At 56.2% G+C, this 19,253-nt stretch overlaps 5 protein-coding genes across 5 annotated transcripts; 3 read left to right on the forward strand and 2 right to left on the reverse strand.

The window, feature by feature from the left end:
- The first annotated feature begins 260 nt into the window (after window positions 1–260).
- Window positions 261–2,145, forward strand: IE81DRAFT_321185 (ferrochelatase-domain-containing protein). Its single transcript, XM_025513262.1, has 3 exons — window positions 261–1,248; window positions 1,320–1,691; window positions 1,793–2,145. Exons 1-3 carry the CDS (start codon window positions 457–459, stop codon window positions 2,057–2,059), a joined length of 1,431 nt encoding a protein of 476 aa, XP_025371723.1. The 5' UTR covers window positions 261–456; the 3' UTR covers window positions 2,060–2,145.
- A 701-nt stretch (window positions 2,146–2,846) lies between these two features.
- On the reverse strand, window positions 2,847–3,902 carry IE81DRAFT_10720 (hypothetical protein). Its single transcript, XM_025510056.1, has one exon. The coding sequence runs from the start codon at window positions 3,809–3,811 to the stop codon at window positions 2,855–2,857; it is 957 nt and encodes a 318-aa protein (XP_025371724.1). The 5' UTR covers window positions 3,812–3,902; the 3' UTR covers window positions 2,847–2,854.
- An 857-nt stretch (window positions 3,903–4,759) lies between these two features.
- IE81DRAFT_321188 (hypothetical protein) lies at window positions 4,760–7,588 on the forward strand. The gene is made up of 3 exons (XM_025513263.1): window positions 4,760–4,776; window positions 4,854–4,994; window positions 5,070–7,588. Exons 2-3 carry the CDS (start codon window positions 4,954–4,956, stop codon window positions 7,153–7,155), a joined length of 2,127 nt encoding a protein of 708 aa, XP_025371725.1. The 5' UTR covers window positions 4,760–4,776; window positions 4,854–4,953; the 3' UTR covers window positions 7,156–7,588.
- Window positions 7,589–7,936: 348 nt separating this feature from the next.
- IE81DRAFT_345549 (hypothetical protein) lies at window positions 7,937–10,610 on the reverse strand (the record flags this gene model as incomplete). Its single annotated transcript, XM_025515927.1, has 4 exons — window positions 7,937–8,008; window positions 8,089–9,208; window positions 9,277–9,970; window positions 10,049–10,610. 4 exons carry the CDS (start codon window positions 10,608–10,610, stop codon window positions 7,937–7,939), a joined length of 2,448 nt encoding a protein of 815 aa, XP_025371726.1.
- Window positions 10,611–14,804: 4,194 nt separating this feature from the next.
- Window positions 14,805–19,198, forward strand: IE81DRAFT_10828 (hypothetical protein). The gene is made up of 6 exons (XM_025510068.1): window positions 14,805–15,284; window positions 15,348–15,484; window positions 15,565–15,905; window positions 15,993–17,048; window positions 17,119–17,682; window positions 17,751–19,198. Exons 1-6 carry the CDS (start codon window positions 14,950–14,952, stop codon window positions 18,918–18,920), a joined length of 3,603 nt encoding a protein of 1,200 aa, XP_025371727.1. The 5' UTR covers window positions 14,805–14,949; the 3' UTR covers window positions 18,921–19,198.
- Window positions 19,199–19,253: the final 55 nt, after the last annotated feature.

The following is a 19,253-nucleotide window of genomic DNA, read 5'->3' on the forward strand; positions in this document are numbered from 1 at the left end:
GGCCGGCGCAAAAGTTCTCGTACGATAAGATCTTTGCGCGAAATCGAATGTTTTGATGACCAACGTCTGTACGCTGGTGGGCCATGCGCCATGAGGCAGCCATGCTGCATGCGCGTGCTGATGGCATGCCGCATCTTCTTGAAAAGCCGCGGATGGCCGGTGCAGTGCGTGCTGTGGAGAGAACAGCCGCGTATGTTGCGTATATGCTGATTCATGTGAGTGCCCAGAGCGTCGTGGAGCAGCATGGAGAAATGAGCTCTCTCGTATAGGTGAACGTGTTGGCGCACTTGACTCTGACTCAATACCTGGTTCGAGTGCCTACTCGACTGCTCCCATATTGCCGTCCATCACCAACGCATCTTCCTCCCGCACTTTCTAAGCGAAGCATCGTCAAAATCTGGATCTGAGACTCTTCCGCCTCTCACGAGTCGCTCCTCTTGAACAGTGGCCATCGAGATGGTGCTGTCTCCATCTGTTGGCACTTCGGCGGCTACGCGCCTGGCTTTCAGGCAAGGCATCAGCGCTCCTTGCCGAGGCGCAACCGTGCCACGCCTCGCGAGCTCATCGCTGACACACGACTCTGTGGCGCTTGCAAGACGGCTAAGTGCGCGCGGCATCTCTTCGAAGACTAGCGCTAGTGCAGTCACCGCAGCCGCTGCTCCCGCTTCAAGTGTCGCGGCTTGCAGTCGAAGCTTGGCAACGGTGGCCTCATCAAACACCGGCAGCAAGCCTCCCACTGCGGTCTTGCTGATGAACATGGGTGGTCCATCGACACTGAACGAAGTGGGCGACTTTTTGTCCCGCCTATTCCACGATCGTGAACTTATCCAACTTCCCTTTCAATCGAGACTGGCGCCGCTCATCGCAGCTCGCAGGACGCCCAAGATTAAGGATCAGTATGCAAAGATTGGTGGAGGATCTCCAATCTTGAGATGGACCAGAACCCAGGGAGACGCCATGGCGACCATGCTGGACGAGCTGCACCCCGCCACTGCCCCTCACAAGGCTTACATCGCTTTCAGGTACGCCAGACCTCTGACGGAGGAAGCACTGGATGAGATGGCCAAGGATGGCGTCACGAGAGCCGTCGCTTTCACTCAGTATCCTCAATATTCCTGCTCTACCACCGGCTCCAACCTCAACGAGCTGTACAGAGAAATCCAGCGCAGGAGAAAGGAAGGCAGACCCGAAGCTGATATCAGGTGGAGCGTCATTGACCGATGGCCCACGCACGAAGGGCTCGTCGAGGTGAGTGACGCCACAGCAGCCGCAAACTCGCGCCATCGCGCTGATTTTGCTCTACATTTTGGGATTTTCAGGCTTTCACTCAAAGGTTGAGGGACACCCTAGAGACCTACCCAGCCGAGATCCGCCAAACGGTGCCGATCATGTTCTCTGCGCACTCGCTGCCCATGCAGATCGTTTCAGGAAGGGGCGATCCCTACCCAGCAGAAGTAGCAGCCACAGTCGCAGCAGTCATGGCGCGTCTTGGTTGGTCAAACCCTTACAGGGTTACTTGGCAGTCGCAAGTTGGCCCAAGCGCCTGGCTTGGACCTCAGACCAGCGATACTGTCAAGGGATGGGCGAAGCAGGGTCACAAGCATGCTGTGGCTGTGCCTATCGCATTTACCCAGGATCACATCGAGACTCTCTACGAGCTCGACATTGAGCTGGTGGAGGAAGCGGAAGAGGTGAGACAAGCATTCGAGATGTTCCTGGGCATCTGCTAAGACATCTCCCCACGTTCGGGTGCTGACGCCTCGGCAAACGCTTTGCCTTTCCATTCTGCCAGCACGGCATGCAACTCAAGCGAGTCGAGTCGCTCAACGATCACCCGCTCTTCTTGCGGGCATTGGCGGACATTGCAGCAGCTCACCTGCAATCCGTCGAGGGTACCAAGGCGACCTCCGAGACTTCCTCGGTCGCTGTACACCCCTTCGCGCAGGGCAATTGCAGTACTCAGATGGGTCTGCGTTGCCCTGGGTGCACCAATGCAGTGTGTGGTGAACAGAAGGCCTTCTTCAAGAGTGGTGGTGCACCACTCGATGCTGCTGCTTGATAACGTCCTGCCCATATGCCCAGCCCGCGACTTCTGACGTTTCCTGCAAATCGGTCATTTGAGCAATACAAACTTTGCAAACTCGGCCTCAGGATACGTGTGTATGATACAGTGTGATGCATTCAGGCTCTCCTTTGCCCCACCAGCTCACTCAAGCCCTGAGCAACATGCTCTACGGCTTTGCGAACCCTTTGCTTGTCTCCCTCCACCACTCTGCGAAAAACGTGGTGCGAAAAGAAGCGATCGGGATGATAGCGTCGCAATGCCGTCCTCAAGCGAGCATTGGCGACCTCGCTGCCAGGCGTGGCGTCTGCATCACCCATCGACGCGCGGCTCCTCTGCTCATCCGACACTTGCTTGGCCTGCCTGCGATCAGCAGGGGTGATTTCGAGCAGGAAACGCCTCAAGCTGTCGGGTCCCAGGTCCAGTGGATGCCCGAGCTCTCTGGTCGCAGGCCAAGGAATGTCTTGGTACCTCAGATCCTGCATGAGCGTTCCGTCGGGTTCTTTCGGAACCGAAGAACTCAAGTCGGACCAGGCCTTCTCCCAACGAGTCCTCGCTTCGTCCAGCTCGACACCTTGCCTCTTCGACGCGGCTTCGATCCTCTCTCGCACTCGCGCAGATTTGGCTGCATCTTGCTCCGCTTTTCTCTTCTTCGCTTTCTCAGCAGCCGCCTCCTGGGCAGCAACATCCGCAGCATGTGCTCGACGCCACATACCGTCTGGAATGGTGTCGCCGAATGCATGTGGAGTGGGATGAGCATGGAGAACGTGTATTAAGCATAAAAACCTGATATCAGCTCAGCTCACCTCTGATGTACTCTGCATACTCCTCGTCGTCCATCAGATCCGTGCGAACCTGCTGCTGACCTTTGGCAGCATCTCTCCATCGTTTAGGAATGTGAACGTCGTCATCCTCCATCGGTCCACTCTTTGCGCTCTCCTCTTCGCCTCTCATTCGCCTAATTTCTTCTTCCCAAGCGGCATCCTCGGACCAATTTGATCCGCCCATCCCTCCCCTCGAAGCGCTCCCAAAATCGTCCCAACCTCCTGCAAGATCATCATGCAAGAGGGAGCTCAGCTTGCTCGCCCACGCCTTTTTCTCCTTCTCTGCCTTTTCGGCACGCTCGGCTGCGAAAAGGTCATTCGGGTCTAGGCCGTACCGCGCCGTACTTGGCAAGTGGGAGAACCTTCTACTTGACCTGGTTGGGACAGCCACGTCATCCTCTGGCGGCGAAATGGATGGTGAGCGACCATGAGATCGATCCGAACGTCGCCGATTCCGTCTCTTTTCCTTCTTTTGCTCATATCGAGCTTCCTTACGCTCTCGTCTCTCGCGCCGCCTTCTCCTTCGATCTCGCCTTTCTTGCTGGTCATAGGAGCTATCGAATGTTGATTTTGATTGGCACGACTTATCTTGATTCAGAGGGTCTTGGCGCCTCTCACGCTTTTGAGAGTGGCGGCCCGACTCCACCACAGATTCGGCACTCTGTGATCGTCGCGAGCCATTGTGGCGCGGAGAGCTGGTGCAATGGGTGTCTGACCACTTGCCATGCTCGCTTCTTGAAGGTACTGATTGAGTGGGCGCTGAGTGAAAGTCTCTAAATTCTTCGTCTGCTGTTACGTCTCTCGATCGAGAGCCAGATCCATCTGGAGCTGATCCGAAATGAGACGCAGCGCTGTGGCCCTGCTGGCTCTCATCCGGAATGGCGCCAAAAACCTTGTCGAACACATCGCCGCCTTTATCAGCCATGTCTCACAGAACTATGGAACGAATTGGGCGTGCAATGACGTGGGTTGCAGAAGAGGCGTGCTGACTAGAGCACCGCGGCCGGATGGAGCTCTCGGCATCTGATCCAGAGGCCTCCCACGTTTGAGCTGCCGCCTCACTGCACGTGGGGCAACTGGAGACAGCGCCGAGCCATTGCAGGTTTTTCAAAGTCGCAGCTCAAAGGCGGGGCAAATACAGCTTCTCACACACATCGTCGGAAAGACGAGATACGGGTATGCTGTGGGGTGATGGTGTTCTTGACTCTTGCAAACAAGTCGAGCGCGTCATGCATGCGATGGATTCACCCGCGCCTCCGTTTCCATGCGGAGGCCTCTCTCTGCTCCCTCAGACACCGGCGTGTGCGCGCAGTAACTCGTGCTTGACTCAGACTGGTGCAGTCAGCGTGAGCAGTGCGAGTCACGAGGGTAAGCACCACCACCGCTTCCGCGTCTCTGCGGAATGTCGACTTGAATGTCACAATCACGAAGCGGGCTCGCAGCATCTCACCGCTAGATTCAAGTCACACCATGACGAGCTGAGACATGCGATCAGATCCCCGAAGCATGCGCAGAATGTTGCCACGGATGGCAGGCAGGCCGGATGTCAAATGCGCCAAACTTTCAAGAACGCCGCCCGTTCGATTTTGGGCCCACATTGATGGCTCACTGTCTTTCACGCAGCACAATGAAGCCAGCGGAACAGCGCGACGGCACTCCGTATGGCTCTCAAATGCGATACAATCATCAGCGCCCATCAGCAATCGCCTCGACCCTATACACAGGATGCACTCGCCACCACGGTGAACAGCTGAGGCGGCGTGGTGCCTGGCTGTGCCCGTGTACCTTGTCGTTACGGCCCCTTCGATGCATGCGCTCAACTCCTTAAGGGATATCCGACATTGCCACCACACTGAATCTTGCCACCCGGACACGCTTGGCGGCATTCTGGTGATTGCACGCGTTCCGCACCGATCGAGGTGTACCGTACATGGGGCATACTTGCTGACATAAAACTGAGGCCACAGGTCGCCCCTGGAAGATGCATCAACTCCAACCGCTTTTGAAGCCTCTTGGAGCATTAGGCTTACTGCCCAAGCGGGTTATCGTCGGTGCGGGCCTGAGAACATGAAGCTCTGCACTGTTCTACTCCCCGTTGCTGTGTTGTGGTGAGTACGGTGCAGTGCACAGAGACGGGACCCAGCTGACCAAACGTCGCCGCACGATCAACCTGATGTTAGCAGCCTCGCCTCGTTGAGCCATTTTGCGTATGCGTCGCCGCCTCTCGCCGCAAAATGGCAGAATGTTGCCGACGCATTAGCCATTCCGCAGGAGCGTGGGAAAGTGTTGGCTCGCTCGCACTCCCCCTCTACTACACCTCCCGTACTTGAGAAGCGCTGCGAAGCGGCAAGGGCTGCCATCGCACAATGTCTTGCCAGCGCCAAAGAGAAGGCAAAGAGGCTCTTATTTGGAGAGCCTGATCCCTACCACGGACTTGATTTCGCGATATCGTATCGTCATCCGAACGATTGGTACACCGACGGCGAAAGGCGGGCTCACGTGATCATGAATATGAAGGACAATGGAGTCAGGAATGGACAAGGAGGCAGACGTCGATTGCGCAACCCGATCAGTGTTGAACCGCTGTCGGCACAGGCCAGATGGACAGCGAATCGAGTCAAATGGCAAGCCGAAGATCCACTAGAAGAACCTGATCCGCAGCTGATGCGTCAAGAGCTAGGAGATTGGTTCTTGCCTCCCGGCGGACATCACGCACACATCGAACGCAGGGGTTTGGTGCGAGCTGCACCCCGCGTCGTTCTCGAAAAGCGCTGCGACCCTGCGACGGCTGCCATAGGCTGCCTGATCAAGGTTAAAGAAGCTGCCCAAAGGCTTTTGAGGCTCGGGCAGCGACAGCCTAACCCCTATCAAGGCCTGGAACATGCAGCATCGTGGCGTCACCCCAACGAATGGTACCTCGACGGTCAAAGAAGAGCGCACGTCCTCGTTAAATTGAAAGACAATGGCGTCCGCAATGGGCAGGAAGGTCAACCTGGACTGCGAAGACCCATATCGCTCGAGCCTATCGGCGACGAAGATAGGACTGTGCTCACCAAGGTCAAATGGAAGCCTGAAGATCCACTCGCTCAGCCGGATATTCAGCTAATGCAACAAGAGCTGAGGCAGTTCGCGCTGCTGAGGCAGAGGAGCGTGACCGGTGCTGCGTCTTCGGCCATCGAGCGACGATGTATTCAGGGTGCTCTGGGTCGCTGCACGCAATATGTCCAAAAGCTTTTGGGTCTCTCGAACGATACAAGAGATGCTGTGCGAGCAGCCGAGCTGCGCGCCCAGGTACTGCCAAATGAGGACGCGGGACACGGCGGGGCCCGACGGTCTGCAGAAAGAACTGGTCCTGTGCGAACATGGCGCTCAATCTGGTTCGAACATCCCAGATGGATGTACGCTAGCGATCGTAGGGGCGAAGCTACTGTCTTCATCCGGACCAAGGACAACGGCAGACGCAATGGCGAGGATGGGGCGCGAAGCAAACGACATCCGATCGCTATCGATGGCGACATCTACAAGTCAAGGCTGAACCGAGCGGGCCTCAAATGGACTTTTGAAAGGCCCCAACAGCATCAGCACCAAGAAAGAAGAGACGGCGCTGGTTCCTCAGGCCCTGTGCTCCACAAACGCTGCGTTCTCACGGCATTGCGTCAGTGTCTTCGCTACGTCTTCGACTCGAGAGTGAACGAAGAGCGCTCGGGTGCGAGGCTTCCCTTGCTTGGTGGAGGTTCCCGGCGCGATCCCACACGCACTCCAGACGTGTACAAAGGATTCGCAGTGGCGCATGTCATGCCCAACTTGCCCGAAAGCTCCACCACTCGAAGTATCGACATCTGGGTCGGTGCAGAAGGCAATGAGGTACGTAACGGTGATAGATCTGCGCGCAAGCGCAATCCCATCGCTGTAGATCGCACAACCTTGGGTTCAAGGCTGGCTCGCACGAAAGTGCGTTGGGAGATTCAAAGGGTGCCACCACCTCAATTGCAGAATCCTAGCAATGTGCAACATACGATTCGTCGCAGGGATGTCTTGCAGGGTGGCAAGACGATGAAGAGAGCGCCAGGAATCGGAGATGACGCCGTTCTCGTCAAACGCGGCGGCACGGCCAATCATGCCCGGTCCAGAGGGCGCAGCTCATCGTTGACGAAGCGATGCTTCCGCGTCGCTTTCGAGAGCTGTAAAGATGCCGTTTCAGAGGTGCTCTTTGGTCCAAGCGTAGAGAAGCAGATCGCAGCTCTGACGAGAGCTCCCGTGTCGCAGTGAGTTGCCCGGTAGGCAGAGGGCGTGGTCATCGTGCTGTCCCGCCTGCATGAAGAGACTCACAAGGCTCCATTGCAACCCAGAAAGAACAAGGATCGAGCCCGTTCGGATCAAGTCCAAATCTGAGAGGCTCAAAGAAGACCTCGCGCGCCCGTCGATCCGGGCGAGACGTTATTGGAGCAACAAGAGCCTCGAGAGAGCGAACTTCGGCAAAGGTTTGGGCGACTCGGTTCAAAAGGGGAGGATCAAGCCCTACGAAGAATTAGTCATTCGACTGCCGAGGGAGGCGCACGAAGATCTCTTCAAGGCAAAGAGGGGCAAGGACGAAGTCACCGTCCGGCGCTGATCCGTCTCGCGTGTATGCCTACTTTTGCAATTCGACGCGCATGGGCGCAGGCGCATCTAGTGGGTCATCAAAGTCATGATAGCACAATGGCATTGCTTTCCCGTTATCGTGATAGTAAATTGTAGCAAGAGGGTTCTGACACCGGTGCCGAGCTGAAGCTAAGCGTGTATGCTGAATGTGGGCAGTCGCGAGGCAGTCCACATGGGTGGAGGTCGGAGATGGTGGCTATAAGGGTACATAGGGCAACAGCATATAAAAAGGGCAAAAAGACCGCGACGAAGAACACAATCCAGTGACCGAGTGAAGTAGCATTGCGCATGCGTGTCCAGGGCAAGGTGATGAGGAGCGAGAGCGTAGACAAGGAGAGATGGATGCTGCAAGGCAGTGCGCGTGGTCTCGACGAGGTGGCAGAGTTAGATGAGGCAAATGCAGCTGCCGTTACGACGACATGGAGTCCGTGCAGCTTAGACGCGCTTGTTCGTGCTCCTGTCCGTGTATGTAATTGACATACTAATGTTGATGGTCATGTGTCAGCATTGCTGGGAAAAAGGTGCATGGTGATCTGCAAATTGTGTGGCAATGCGACTCACGTCAACGATAAAGGCCACTTGCTCGGCCGTCTCGATAGCCTTGGGACTGCGCCTTCTGCGAATCGTCTCTATAAGGCGCTCCACCGTCGAGATCAGCCGTTCAGCGTCGGATTCGGTCGAGTCTGCCGATGCCTCGTTTGCAGCTCGTGCCGGTCCCGTTGCGAGAGCTTCGCACTTTGAGCCAACAAGGCCTAGCTTGTACATCCAAGTGCACGCGATCAAGCCAGCTCGGCCAACACCACCTCGGCAGTGGACCAGGACATGCACGCCTTTGAGCGTGTAGTCCGAGACGATGGATGTCATCGCTGCGTCGATCGTCTTGGCACACGTTGGAGCAAAGCCCTCTGCCATGGGCAGACGAACCACGTCCATGCCCAACTGATCAGCTTCTCGCTCGTACTCCTCCCAAGGCGCTCCGAGGAAAGCGAGCTCGGTGTCATCTAGACAGCAAATGACCACGCCTACACCGAGTCCTCGAATGCGCTTCAGGTCCAGTCCGAGGTCTCGACAAATGGCGCCTCTGCCACGCACAGGGCCCGTTAGACGCACTTTCTTTCCCGGACAAGAAGACAAAAGCATGTTGCCCATGGAAGGTCGATGTGCTTCTTCTTCAGTGGACCGTCCCTTTGCCTCAGCTTGGCCTTCAGCCCTTGCCTGCGCTTGCACATCTTCCGGTAAAGCGGCGCTATGCGCCGGGGCGACTGCTCCGCTCGCTTGGAGCGTAGCATCGCCGGCTGCTGATTCGACGGCATTCGTGCCGTTCGCGGTTGCGCTGATCGATGGACGAGATGGCTGAGACGCCTCATATGCCTTCTTCGCGGCCTCGATTGTCTCCTTCTCCACCGTCTTGCCCACTTGCACCATGTCCAAGCTGGGCGGTAATCGCAGCAACTTCTCGCCGCGCGCTTGCCGAGACACGTGAACGTCGCGAGCATCGACCGACGGCGTTGGCACTTCGTGCAAAGCTCCACCGCCAGCATGGGGGCTGCAATGTCCCGCCTCCAAAGTTTTCTGGCGCTCTTCTGGCGTTTTGAAAGCGGCATCTACACACGTGGGCAAGATGTTGAGGACGATTTGCGAAATCTCTGCCAGCATGTCAGGCGGTATGATTGGGCTGATGCTGTAGGGCAAAAGATGTGCGAGTCAGAATCTGTAACGATTGTAGTCAAAGCCGCGCCGCAAACGTACGTGATGGGATGTGTGTCGCTAGTCTTCATTGCCAGAGCTTGCTGCGCTTCCTGCGACATGGATGCTACCGTGACACCAGTGGGGCGTGTTGCATCCGTGACGCTGCTCACGGCGCCATTCTCTCCGCGTCGCTGCTCGCTCTCTTGTGTCAGTAACACTTCGCATGCGAGAGGTCCAGCTACGGCAACTTGGCTGCCTGCACGAGCTTCAGGAGGTGTGTGTGCCTGGCTGTTGGATCCTTCGCCTATCTGCAATCCGAGGCCTTCACTAGGTTCCGTCGCCCCCAACCTGGGGCTTGAGACAGACTGGTGCGACTGCCCCGTGCCATTGGGTGAGATTTGGTCGCCTTGCCGTGCCTGAGCGCCAAGGCTCGTGGACAAAGTGAGGTCGGCTGCAGTCGCGAGCCGCGGTGTTGTGCGAGCGCTCTCATCTCTGGCGGAGCTCGCAGAGTGCGGCCGCTTGATACCGCAGGGCGGACTGAGAGCGACTTTGTCCAGGTCCATGCTTGTCTCGGAGCTGGTTGGACTGTGTGGAGCTTGCTGACGCGCCGCCGCGCGGAGCTCATCGTGCCTTCTCTGCCGTTTGTAAAGAAGCCACGCTGCTGATTCTGCTTCATTCTCCTCCTGCTTGCGCAGTGTTGCATCGGCGATGCGGGGATGCAGCATCGTGAAGGGCACATATCCATAGGGAGAACCTTCTCCGGACGAAAGAGAGCAACATCGAACAGTAAGCAACTTGCGAGGAAATCAATTCTTATCTCGCCGCCACTCACCTCGCGCTCCGTGCTTCAACTGGCTGTACGGGCTGAGATGATGTTGACTAGCCAGGCGGCTGAGATCGAGAAGATGCACCCAATACTCGTGCCCGCCCTTGCGCGAAAGCTGCCAGACGAGCTTGAGCAGTCGATCACGCTGCTCATATGTTGGGCCCGTTTTGACGTTGTAGTACAGCAGGGGCACAATCGCGTGCACTGTATCGCCATCCGAAGCGTGCTCCGGCGGAACGGGATTGATCGTGACGCGCACCGTCCGATCCAACTCCGCGCTCGTCATTGGCAGCGGCGACGCCAGCGGCTGACACGAGGTGGATAAAGATGACGTCTGCTGCTGTTGCCCAATTTTAGCAGCGATCGCCGCTGATCGCCGCGGCGAAGTGCTGCTACCAGGCACTTGGCCGTGCTGTTCAACGCTTCGTACACGATCGCCATTTTGTCGACCGTTTGCGCGCGATGCGGACGTATCGGAGGCAGCGTGTGTCCAAGCAGGAGCGTGAGTAGGTGCGTTGGGTGCGTTCGACCTTGTGGCAGAGAATGGCACAGCAGCACTTTGTGCCATTGCGTGCACTTCGCTCACCGCCGCGCAGGGAGCCGAAGGGCTGCCGCTTCGACTATGGAGTGCTCTTGGAAGGTGGTCTGGTCGCCTGTGAGGCTGAGGCGACGAGTTGTTGTTGTGAAACTGTCGAGGCGAACGCTCTACCAGACCTTGAGACATCTGATATCGGAGAAGATGCCCAACTATGGATGGTGGGGGTGTTTGGAATAGAGTTTCGCTCGTAAACCCTGCCACCGGAGCTCGAATGAGATTCAATCGCTTCGTGGTAGAGTGAGACTCGTGTGTCGGTGCTAGGGCCAGAAAGTTGACAAGGCAGGTGGATATTGAGGTGACAGTGTGTCCATAAAGCGTTGCGGTGGAGTTGCAGTAGGCCACGTGCAATGGCGACGATCTCCTTGACTGTCAGTGCGAGGTGCAGCTCAGGTGATATGGATAGCAGAATGTGATTGGCAAAATCGTTGTCGTCGTTGCACAAAGATTGCAGGTGCTCGATGCGCTCCTTCGGGTTCGAATGAAAGACTGGGGCAATGGTGCAAGGTATCGCGCGAAGGTCGTGTGCACGGTCGAAGCTAGGATCCCATGCAGGCAGTGATTGGGGCCAAGGCGTTGAGTTCGGCGAGGGCAAGGCGACCTTGCTATTCGTAGTCAGTGACACCGCACGCGGTCTGCTGGATTCCATGAAAGGTGGAGCAGGTCATGAGAGTGTCTGCAAGAGAGGACCTCGTCGAAACTCCGACAGTCTCGCGCAAGGAGCTGCGCCAAAGGTCAAGGTGGCGCTAGGAGGAATAGCAGAAAGACCGAATAATTTGCGGCTTGCGAAGGATCAAGCGACGACCAGAGTGTGAATGGGTCGTGGAGAGGGTGAAGTTGCCATTCCTGAAAGCAGGCCCGCGAGCGGGGGTTGGGATCTCAAGAGGATCACGAGGTCACTCGAGCTTTGTTCGGGCTGGCATTCGTCAGTTCGTGATCGCTCTGCCAAACTGCCACCGCGGTATTCCAAAGAGGAACATGCGGAGGGAGCGATATGCTCGATAGCGGAAGCGTATAGCTCGACGCACGTCGGGTGAGTGGTCTGGCGGCAGAGCAGTCTACGTGCTGCCGCCCGCTGTGCCTTCCTGTTGGGTTCCGGTCGATCAATTGAAGCAATGATCGGATAGCGTGCGTGCCTTTCGGGTGCCTCATTTCACCTCGAGACAGATTTAGGGAACAGCACCAGGAGACTGGGGCCTCATGGAGACTCATGGAGACAGCCGTCGCTCATGCACTCGTGCAGGCGAAAGAACGAAGCGCTTGTATGCATTCAGTGATTCGTGCATGTGCAGCAGGAGCTCGCCGTCTTGGATCCTCTGCCTGACTGCCCCTCATGGACCCGCTCATGTCCTCCACGAGCCATGCCGCAGGTCGGATAAGGCTTCAACAACGGTGGGGAACGCGGGGCAGAGAGAGAGAGAGAGAGAGAGAGAGAGAGAGAGAGAGAGAGAGAGGCGTCATGCGACACTTATGACTTTACCGAGCATGGAAGCCCAAAAGGAGCGAATGACGAGCCTGTGATGCACACCGAGAGCCAACAGCAGGCGCGTGCCGTAGGCAAGGCACACTTATCAACGTCGAAAGACGCGAAGGACACCGCTGCCCGCAACCCGATCAGCAGAACCACGAGTCGTGTGGGCGAGACTTCGTGAATCTACGGTGGTGTCACGACTCACGATGCTCGTTGTCAACGATGACCGTTTCAGCCGGCCTCAGATCTAGATCTGTGGGATCTCTAGAGCGGAGTAGTGCGTTGGTACAGTCAGAGTACGAGTGGTGTCGAAGTCAATAATCCTATCGACTACGCTCCAGCTGTCTTTCCGCCAATCTAAAATAATCGTGAACCGATCGGGCAGCCCGAAGCAGCAGCAGCAGCAGCAGCAGCAGCAGCAGTCAGGCGTGTTGTTGTAGTAGTAGTAGTAGTGACGCCGTAGCGACCCTCTTCAAGTACATTCGAGAGCGCTGGACAAGTCGACACACATCAGGTCCGAAAGGCCAAGATCTCAACGCTTGACCGAGCCCCTGCTTGTTCTGCTTGCTGGGCGAACTCGTGGATCTACGGTTCGCAAGTCGTCATCATCAGCAATATCACGAGACCCGCAGTCACGAATGAGTGCAGCTAGCTGCTAGTCTCGAGTCGATCGATCGTGTGAGGACGGGGCCGGTCTCAGCTAGCTAGCTAGCTAGCCTGCTTGAGACCATTCAGATTGCAAGGATCGACCCGATTTGGCTCCGTGATTGGTGTCAAACCGGCGACTTGATGCGCGTTCGTCCTCACCTAACCCGCGATCGACAGCTTTGGCGGTCGGGCGCATGCGCAGACACGGCCATGCAGCAGCGCTTCGCGAGTGCTGGATGTGATGGACGCTACAATAAACGCTGCTGCTGGTGATGGACGCTGCTCTTCCGACGACTACGCGATCTCGCAGGTGGCAGAGCACGGCCGGGGAAATGATTCATTTAAGTTCCAGATTGCAGGGATTTCGCTTTAGGCACGCGTTTATTTCCGTACCGTTCGAAAAATGAACGAAGCTAGGGAAGATCATTATTATTACTATTATTGTCATCATCACTATAGTCCTCCACTTTCCAACCCACGGCATCGGAATCTTGAATCCTGTGCTACACAGCTCTGCACAATTTGAGCGACCACCTGCGAATAGTACTACTCTCTGACTTGCCATTCCGTGATCTGCGCCTATAGCTATAGCGTAGTTCAAGCACCGCGACGCGGACAATCTCAGGCGAGCGAGTCTAGACTTTGCCGTGCAGCAAGTAGTAGGGCAGCATGGCCACAGTTTGTGACGAGTCAAATAAATGCGCATGTAGCAGCTGCTGCGAGGGGGCCTGAGCTGAGCTGCCGATATAGACGTACGCGGCTCGACAGAGAACGTGCTACCTGTTGCTGAAGAGTTGCGTGCGCTGTGCCCGACCACGTCCTATATCCGTCGCTTTCGCGATGAGGAGAGCTGGATTTCAAATCCGACCCATCAGGTGTCTTTCTTCAGCCCTGAAAGTTGTTCAGTTAATCAAGCCTCGGGACGGGGCTTCAATCGTGAATCAAAGTTGCCGCGCAGCTTATTCCTACAATGTCTCAAGGCTACGCCATGCGTTCATTCACGATGTGATTAATTCAACTTGTGATTCGTTTTCTTGACTCAAGCTCAACTTCATGACTCCCTTTTGACTCTGCGTAAATCAACAATAACGTCGAGAAGGTGACATGTTGCTTACACATCATTCTTGATTTGAGGGCCTGCTGGCAATCTCGAATCATGTTTGCTAAACCAGACGCGCATACACAGCACGTTTCCTTTCAAGATTAAATCCAAATTCAATTTTTTATGTTTGAACGGCGCTAAAAAGCCAGGCGCAGGTGCGTGCTGAGGCAATTGACCTCGCACACGCACACGCACACGCACACGCACACGCACACGCACACGCACACCGCCGGTTTAGCGCACTGATCGCGCAGCAGCTACGCACAGCATCGCGCGCATATTCGTGATCAGCTGCTGATGTTGACCCTGGCTGCCGCGGGCAGCGTAGATGCGCGATTGCGCCTGCTTGCTGCTGCTGCTGCTGCTGCTGGCCGCGATGATGCTGCTAAATTCAAAGCTAGGATTGGTGATTCTGTGTTCGCGAGCTATGCGGTGCACATCACCCACCCCCTTTGGTGAGCCCGCCCGCGCGTGCAGTGCCTATGTCCGCTGATTCACGATTTTATACCTGCGCATGGAACGCAGCGGCAGCAAGGAGGCGACACTTTCATCGCTCGGAATCGCACTCATCATACTCGCTTCAACGCGCTCATACTCAAGACTCCCTATCATCAGCATTCCGTCTCTGTCGCGTTCAGCCTCTTCTCCTCGACCAACTCGAGCTTCCTCGACGGACGACTTGGACGCAAGCACGAGGTACTGGGTGCGATCCCCTTTCCCCATCAGCTAAAGGGAACCTTCTGTCTCCTTTGGTAGCGACGGTGAACCCGTGCACTATTGCCTCTCCGACCTTCGCTTGACGACACGCTCCTGTTCGACGCTATACCTACGCGAGCAATCGCCCAAATCCGCCCTTCAAATCCACGGCTTACGTCGCTAATCAAGTTCTGCTGCACAAATTGCTTATACGCTCTTTTCTCATTCCGGTCGAGCCCCGGCCTCGCTCCTCTTTCCACAGTCTCCACCACCATAGCAGTGCCGGTCCCTGCTGGTGCATAAACCTCAAAGCGGAAGCTCGTCTCTCCCCAGAAACATTGGAGTCGCTGTGAAGAAAATATCCGCGCGGCCCCGCCCGCTGTTCCACCAGCAAGATGGCCCCGCAACGCAACACCACATTCACAAAGTCCTTTGTGAGACCACGGAACGCCAGAAATCAGAGCTCAGGCGGCCTGCCGGTCCGGTCAGAGGCTCCACCGCCTTTGAGGCAACCGACTAAGCTGCAGAGAGCAAAGACTCTCACACGCCCCGAGCGCGGTCAGCCACAAGTTCCGCTCATCAATCCTGAAGGCGTTGGTCGAGGGGCCACGCGGCAGGGCTCTGGAAGTTGGACCTGTTTCAGCAGAGTTGTCACCTTCTGGGCACCTCCACCATGTATGAGAGCTTGTGGACTCAAGGACGCAAGCAGTCAACAGGCGTGGAGAGAAAAGTGAGTGCGCTTACAGCACTTCGTCTGTCCTTGATCGCGACTGATCTCAATGCCTGCGCACAGAGTGTCTCTGGTGTTCCTAGCCCTGCTGCTTGGAGGCTTTGTTGGCTTCTTCACCATGGGCCTCAACAAAGTCTTGTGTCCGGCAGCTGCCCAGACTCTACCAAATCAGCTTGCGAGAGTCGGAAAAGACTTGTCATGTGAGTGCAGTGGTCTTGGGAAGTGCGGTGTGCAAACAAGTTGTGGACCCAGACTGATTTTGCTGCCAATTGGCCTGCAGCCGCTGTTGGTATCGCTGGATGGGACTACAACATCACAGCAGCCAAGCTGCCAGGTCAAGCTGAGGTCGGCTACAACATGTACACCCGAGCTAGCGACGCTGCAGGATACGATGTCACCCCTCTTCTGAAGCGCACTGCAGCAAATTATCCCTCTTGCAGCGGCCTGAAGGGCAAATATGCCACCAGCGACGATTGTTCGCCAGGTCGAGCTGGATTGCCCGCCTGCCCGCTGGGCGATCTGACCACTGCGAACCTCCAGACTCAACAATTGTTCAACACGAGCAGAAAGGTGGGCTACGCGTGGGAGGACTTGGCGGACGGCAAGTATCCTAACATGATCGTGAGTAGGATGCAATACTTTTTGAAGAAGTCATCTGTGCTCACCTGACACGTGTTGGTCGTTCTTGGCCTTGTTTGCATGTTACAGGTCATCGATGGATTCGTCTTGAACATGCAACCTTACATCAACGCCAACCCGACGTCGATCTCTGGAGACGCGGTGGATGCTGCGATTCGGCGTGGACTTGCCCAGGATGCTGCAGGAGGACGAGACGCAACTCGCATGTTCACTGTGAATCAAGACCTGAAAAGTGCGATACCGTGCTTGAAGGAGAAGTACCTCGCAGGTCGCATCGATAAGATCACACCTGGCTGCTTCGTCTCCAACCTGTTCCTCTACGCTTCCCTTACAGTCATCTTGGGTCTAGTGTTCATTCGCTTCTTGATGGCCATCTGGTTTTCATGGTTCATGTCGTGGCGAATGAGCGCCACTCCGGATGACTACGGCACCAACCGGTTCAACCACAACAACATGCCTGGCGGTGCTATGACCACCGTCGATAATCCCGGTCAGGCACCATGGGCGAACAAGGAGCGACCTACGCCTTCGAAAGCGCCTCGTCTTCGCCATGACGACTCGGGTCTCACCGCAACAACGACCGCCGCTAAGATTGGTAACGAGCCCTACGTCGTTTGTCTGGTCACAGCCTATTCAGAAGGCGAGGAAGGCATATCGAATACTCTGACTTCCTTGGCAGAGACCGAGTATCCCGATTCGAGGAAACTGCTCTTCCTCGTTTGCGACGGCATGGTCACAGGCTCAGGAGAGAGCATGTCCACACCAGACATCTGCGTTGGTTTGCTCGAGTCGGATGCGCGCTTCGGCACTCCTATGCCCATGAGCTTCATCAGCGTTGCCCAAGGAGCAAAGGCACACAACATGGCGATGGTGTACGCCGGCCACTACACACGCGGACGTGGTCACCGCACGCCTATGATTGTCGTCATCAAGTGTGGTACGCCTGGTGAAGCATCGGAGAAAAAGCCCGGCAACAGAGGAAAGCGTGATGGGCAAATGATCCTGATGAACTTCTTCCAGAGGGTGACTTACAACGAGCGCATGACTCCACTCGACTTTGATATGTTCCGCAAGATCCACACGTTGATGGGGGTGACACCGGACTACTTCGAGCTTTGCATGATGGTGAGTCGTGCTCGGAGTCTCTCTCATGCCCCTTAGATGGAGACTAATCTTCGTCAACGATCTTGGACAGGTGGACGCCGATACGAAGGTGTACCCCAAGTCCATGCGGATGCTCGTGAACTCAATGATGAAGGACCACATGATCATGGGCGCCTGTGGAGAAACACGTATTTCTAACAAGCGTTCGTCGTGGGTGACTGCCATCCAAGTTTACGAGTATTTCATCTCGCATCACATGGTCAAAGCTTTCGAATCGGTCTTTGGTGGTGTCACCTGCTTGCCCGGGTGCTTCTCCATGTACCGCATCAAGGCGCGAAAGCCGGATCAGGATTGGGTGCCGATCATCGTCAAACCGGAGGTGACGCGCGAGTATAGCCAGAGCGTTGTGCACACGTTGCATCAGAAGAATCTCCTCTTGCTTGGCGAGGATCGTTTCTTGACGACTCTTCTGCTCAGGACCTTTCCGAATAGAAAGATGGTCTTCGTGCCCCAGGCGCGGTGTCGGACAGAGGTGCCACACACATTCAAGATGCTTCTTTCCCAAAGGAGACGCTGGATCAACTCGACTGTGCACAATCTGATGGAGCTCGTCCTTGTTCGAGATCTCTGCGGCACCTTCTGCTTCTCGATGCAGGTGAGTTGACTTCTCAATCAGCCGCTGATGCAAATTTCCGTGCTCACGTTCAAGCTTTACTTTCACAGTTCGTTGTCTTCATGGACTTGATCGGAACCGCAGTGCTGCCAATTGCTATTGCGCTCACCTACACCTTGATCGTCTCCTACTGTCTGAACGCTCCCAAGACCTTCGAAGAGGCAATTCCCCTCATGCTACTGGTTGCTGTGCTTGGATTGCCAGCGGTCTTGATCTTGCTTGCTACCCGGAAAGTTGTCTACGTTGTATGGATGGGCGTTTACCTGGTTTTTCTTCCAGTGTGGAACTTTATCCTGCCCGTTTACAGCTTCTGGAACTTCGACGACTTCAGCTGGGGAGAAACCCGAAAGGTCGAAGGAGAAGGCAAAGACACGGGCCATGGCGACGAAGATGGCACGTTTGCTGCTGCTAGTGTGCCTTTGCGCCGCTGGGAGGATTGGGAACGATCACGGTTGAAGCGAACCGCACGAGAGGAGAAGCGTAGGCGGGAAATGGAGAAGCAGTTCGGGCGCGGTTTCCACAACGACCAGTATCTGGGAGAGCCGAGACCGGACAGCGATTCTTTCAGCGATCACGCGAGCAGCGCAGATCCGGACGAAGACCAATGGGGTCTCCACATCAGCGCTTTCGACGAGCACGCACCGCCACCACTTGCCATTGTCAGGCACAGTATTTGGGTCGATGGCAGAGAAGTCATCTTGGACGGCTCAGAGATGGAGAAGATGCTGGAGCAAGGCTGGTCTGATGACTTTGCGAGCGGACCACCTGCAGACAAGGGACCTCTTGCGCCCAGCGCAGTGAATGCTCGCCGAAGCGGAAGGTGGTCAAGAATAGAGGCGCCCGTGCCTTCGATACCCCACAGGTACAGCCAGTATCAACGACAGCCGACCGGCATGCCACCACGAGGCCCTCCTCAAAACGGATCCTCGCTCGATCTCATACCGCCATCTCCTCACGGTGATGATCCGTACGCTCCGCTCGTCCGCGGCATGTCGCAACCTTCTTCACCTCATTTTGGCCCTCACGGGACACCCAGTCCGAACGGACAAGCCAATTATGCCCGTCCGTATCCAAATGGAAACCCTGCCAGCGGACACTCTTCGGGCATCGAGGGTCGCGACTCTTTCAATGCCCAGCATGCTCGACAACGGTCGCAAGGCTCTGGCGCACTCGCTCCTGGAGGCCCTCTGGGCGGTTTCAGACCGCCGCCTCGTTTCTGAAAGCGCTGTAGCTGCCCCACTGGTCGATCGCCTTGTACATTCTGCTCTCTTGCATTGGGCTCCATCACTTTGTCACATCGGATCGGTCTCGATCAGGCCCTCTTTGGAAGATTCTCGGCAAGTCGACACTGCGCATCAACGCGACTAATGCGGGACGCCGCCTCGTCGCAAGCTATCCTCCGCTACACTCATTTGCAAGCATGAAGCATTTCTTGATCCACTCAACAGTCTTTCGTATCCTCTCCCTCACTTTGTGTGTGTGTGCGTGTGGCCATCGCAATCGGGAGTGTGGCTGCGCTTAATGTACTCGTGATGATCGTGAGGCGCACTCGC

This window comes from Ceraceosorus guamensis, assembly GCF_003144195.1.
Source record: "Ceraceosorus guamensis strain MCA 4658 unplaced genomic scaffold IE81scaffold_10, whole genome shotgun sequence".
Classification (NCBI taxonomy): domain Eukaryota; kingdom Fungi; phylum Basidiomycota; class Exobasidiomycetes; order Ceraceosorales; family Ceraceosoraceae; genus Ceraceosorus; species Ceraceosorus guamensis.

Bases quoted from the DNA above. Each gene is read 5' to 3' on its own strand.
- IE81DRAFT_321185 (XM_025513262.1), top strand. From the start codon at position 457: ATGGTGCTGTCTCCATCTGTTGGCACTTCGGCGGCTACGCGCCTGGCT. The intron at 1,249-1,319 runs GTGAGTGACGCC...TGGGATTTTCAG, and splicing joins CGCACGAAGGGCTCGTCGAG to GCTTTCACTCAAAGGTTGAG. The intron at 1,692-1,792 runs GTGAGACAAGCA...CCATTCTGCCAG, and splicing joins TGGTGGAGGAAGCGGAAGAG to CACGGCATGCAACTCAAGCG.
- IE81DRAFT_10828 (XM_025510068.1), top strand. From the start codon at position 14,950: ATGGCCCCGCAACGCAACACCACATTCACAAAGTCCTTTGTGAGACCA. The intron at 15,285-15,347 runs GTGAGTGCGCTT...GCCTGCGCACAG, and splicing joins CAACAGGCGTGGAGAGAAAA to AGTGTCTCTGGTGTTCCTAG. The intron at 17,683-17,750 runs GTGAGTTGACTT...TTACTTTCACAG, and splicing joins CCTTCTGCTTCTCGATGCAG to TTCGTTGTCTTCATGGACTT.
- IE81DRAFT_321188 (XM_025513263.1), top strand. From the start codon at position 4,954: ATGAAGCTCTGCACTGTTCTACTCCCCGTTGCTGTGTTGTG. The intron at 4,995-5,069 runs GTGAGTACGGTG...TGATGTTAGCAG, and splicing joins CTCCCCGTTGCTGTGTTGTG to CCTCGCCTCGTTGAGCCATT.
- IE81DRAFT_10720 (XM_025510056.1), bottom strand. From the start codon at position 3,811: ATGGCTGATAAAGGCGGCGATGTGTTCGACAAGGTTTTTGGCGCCATT.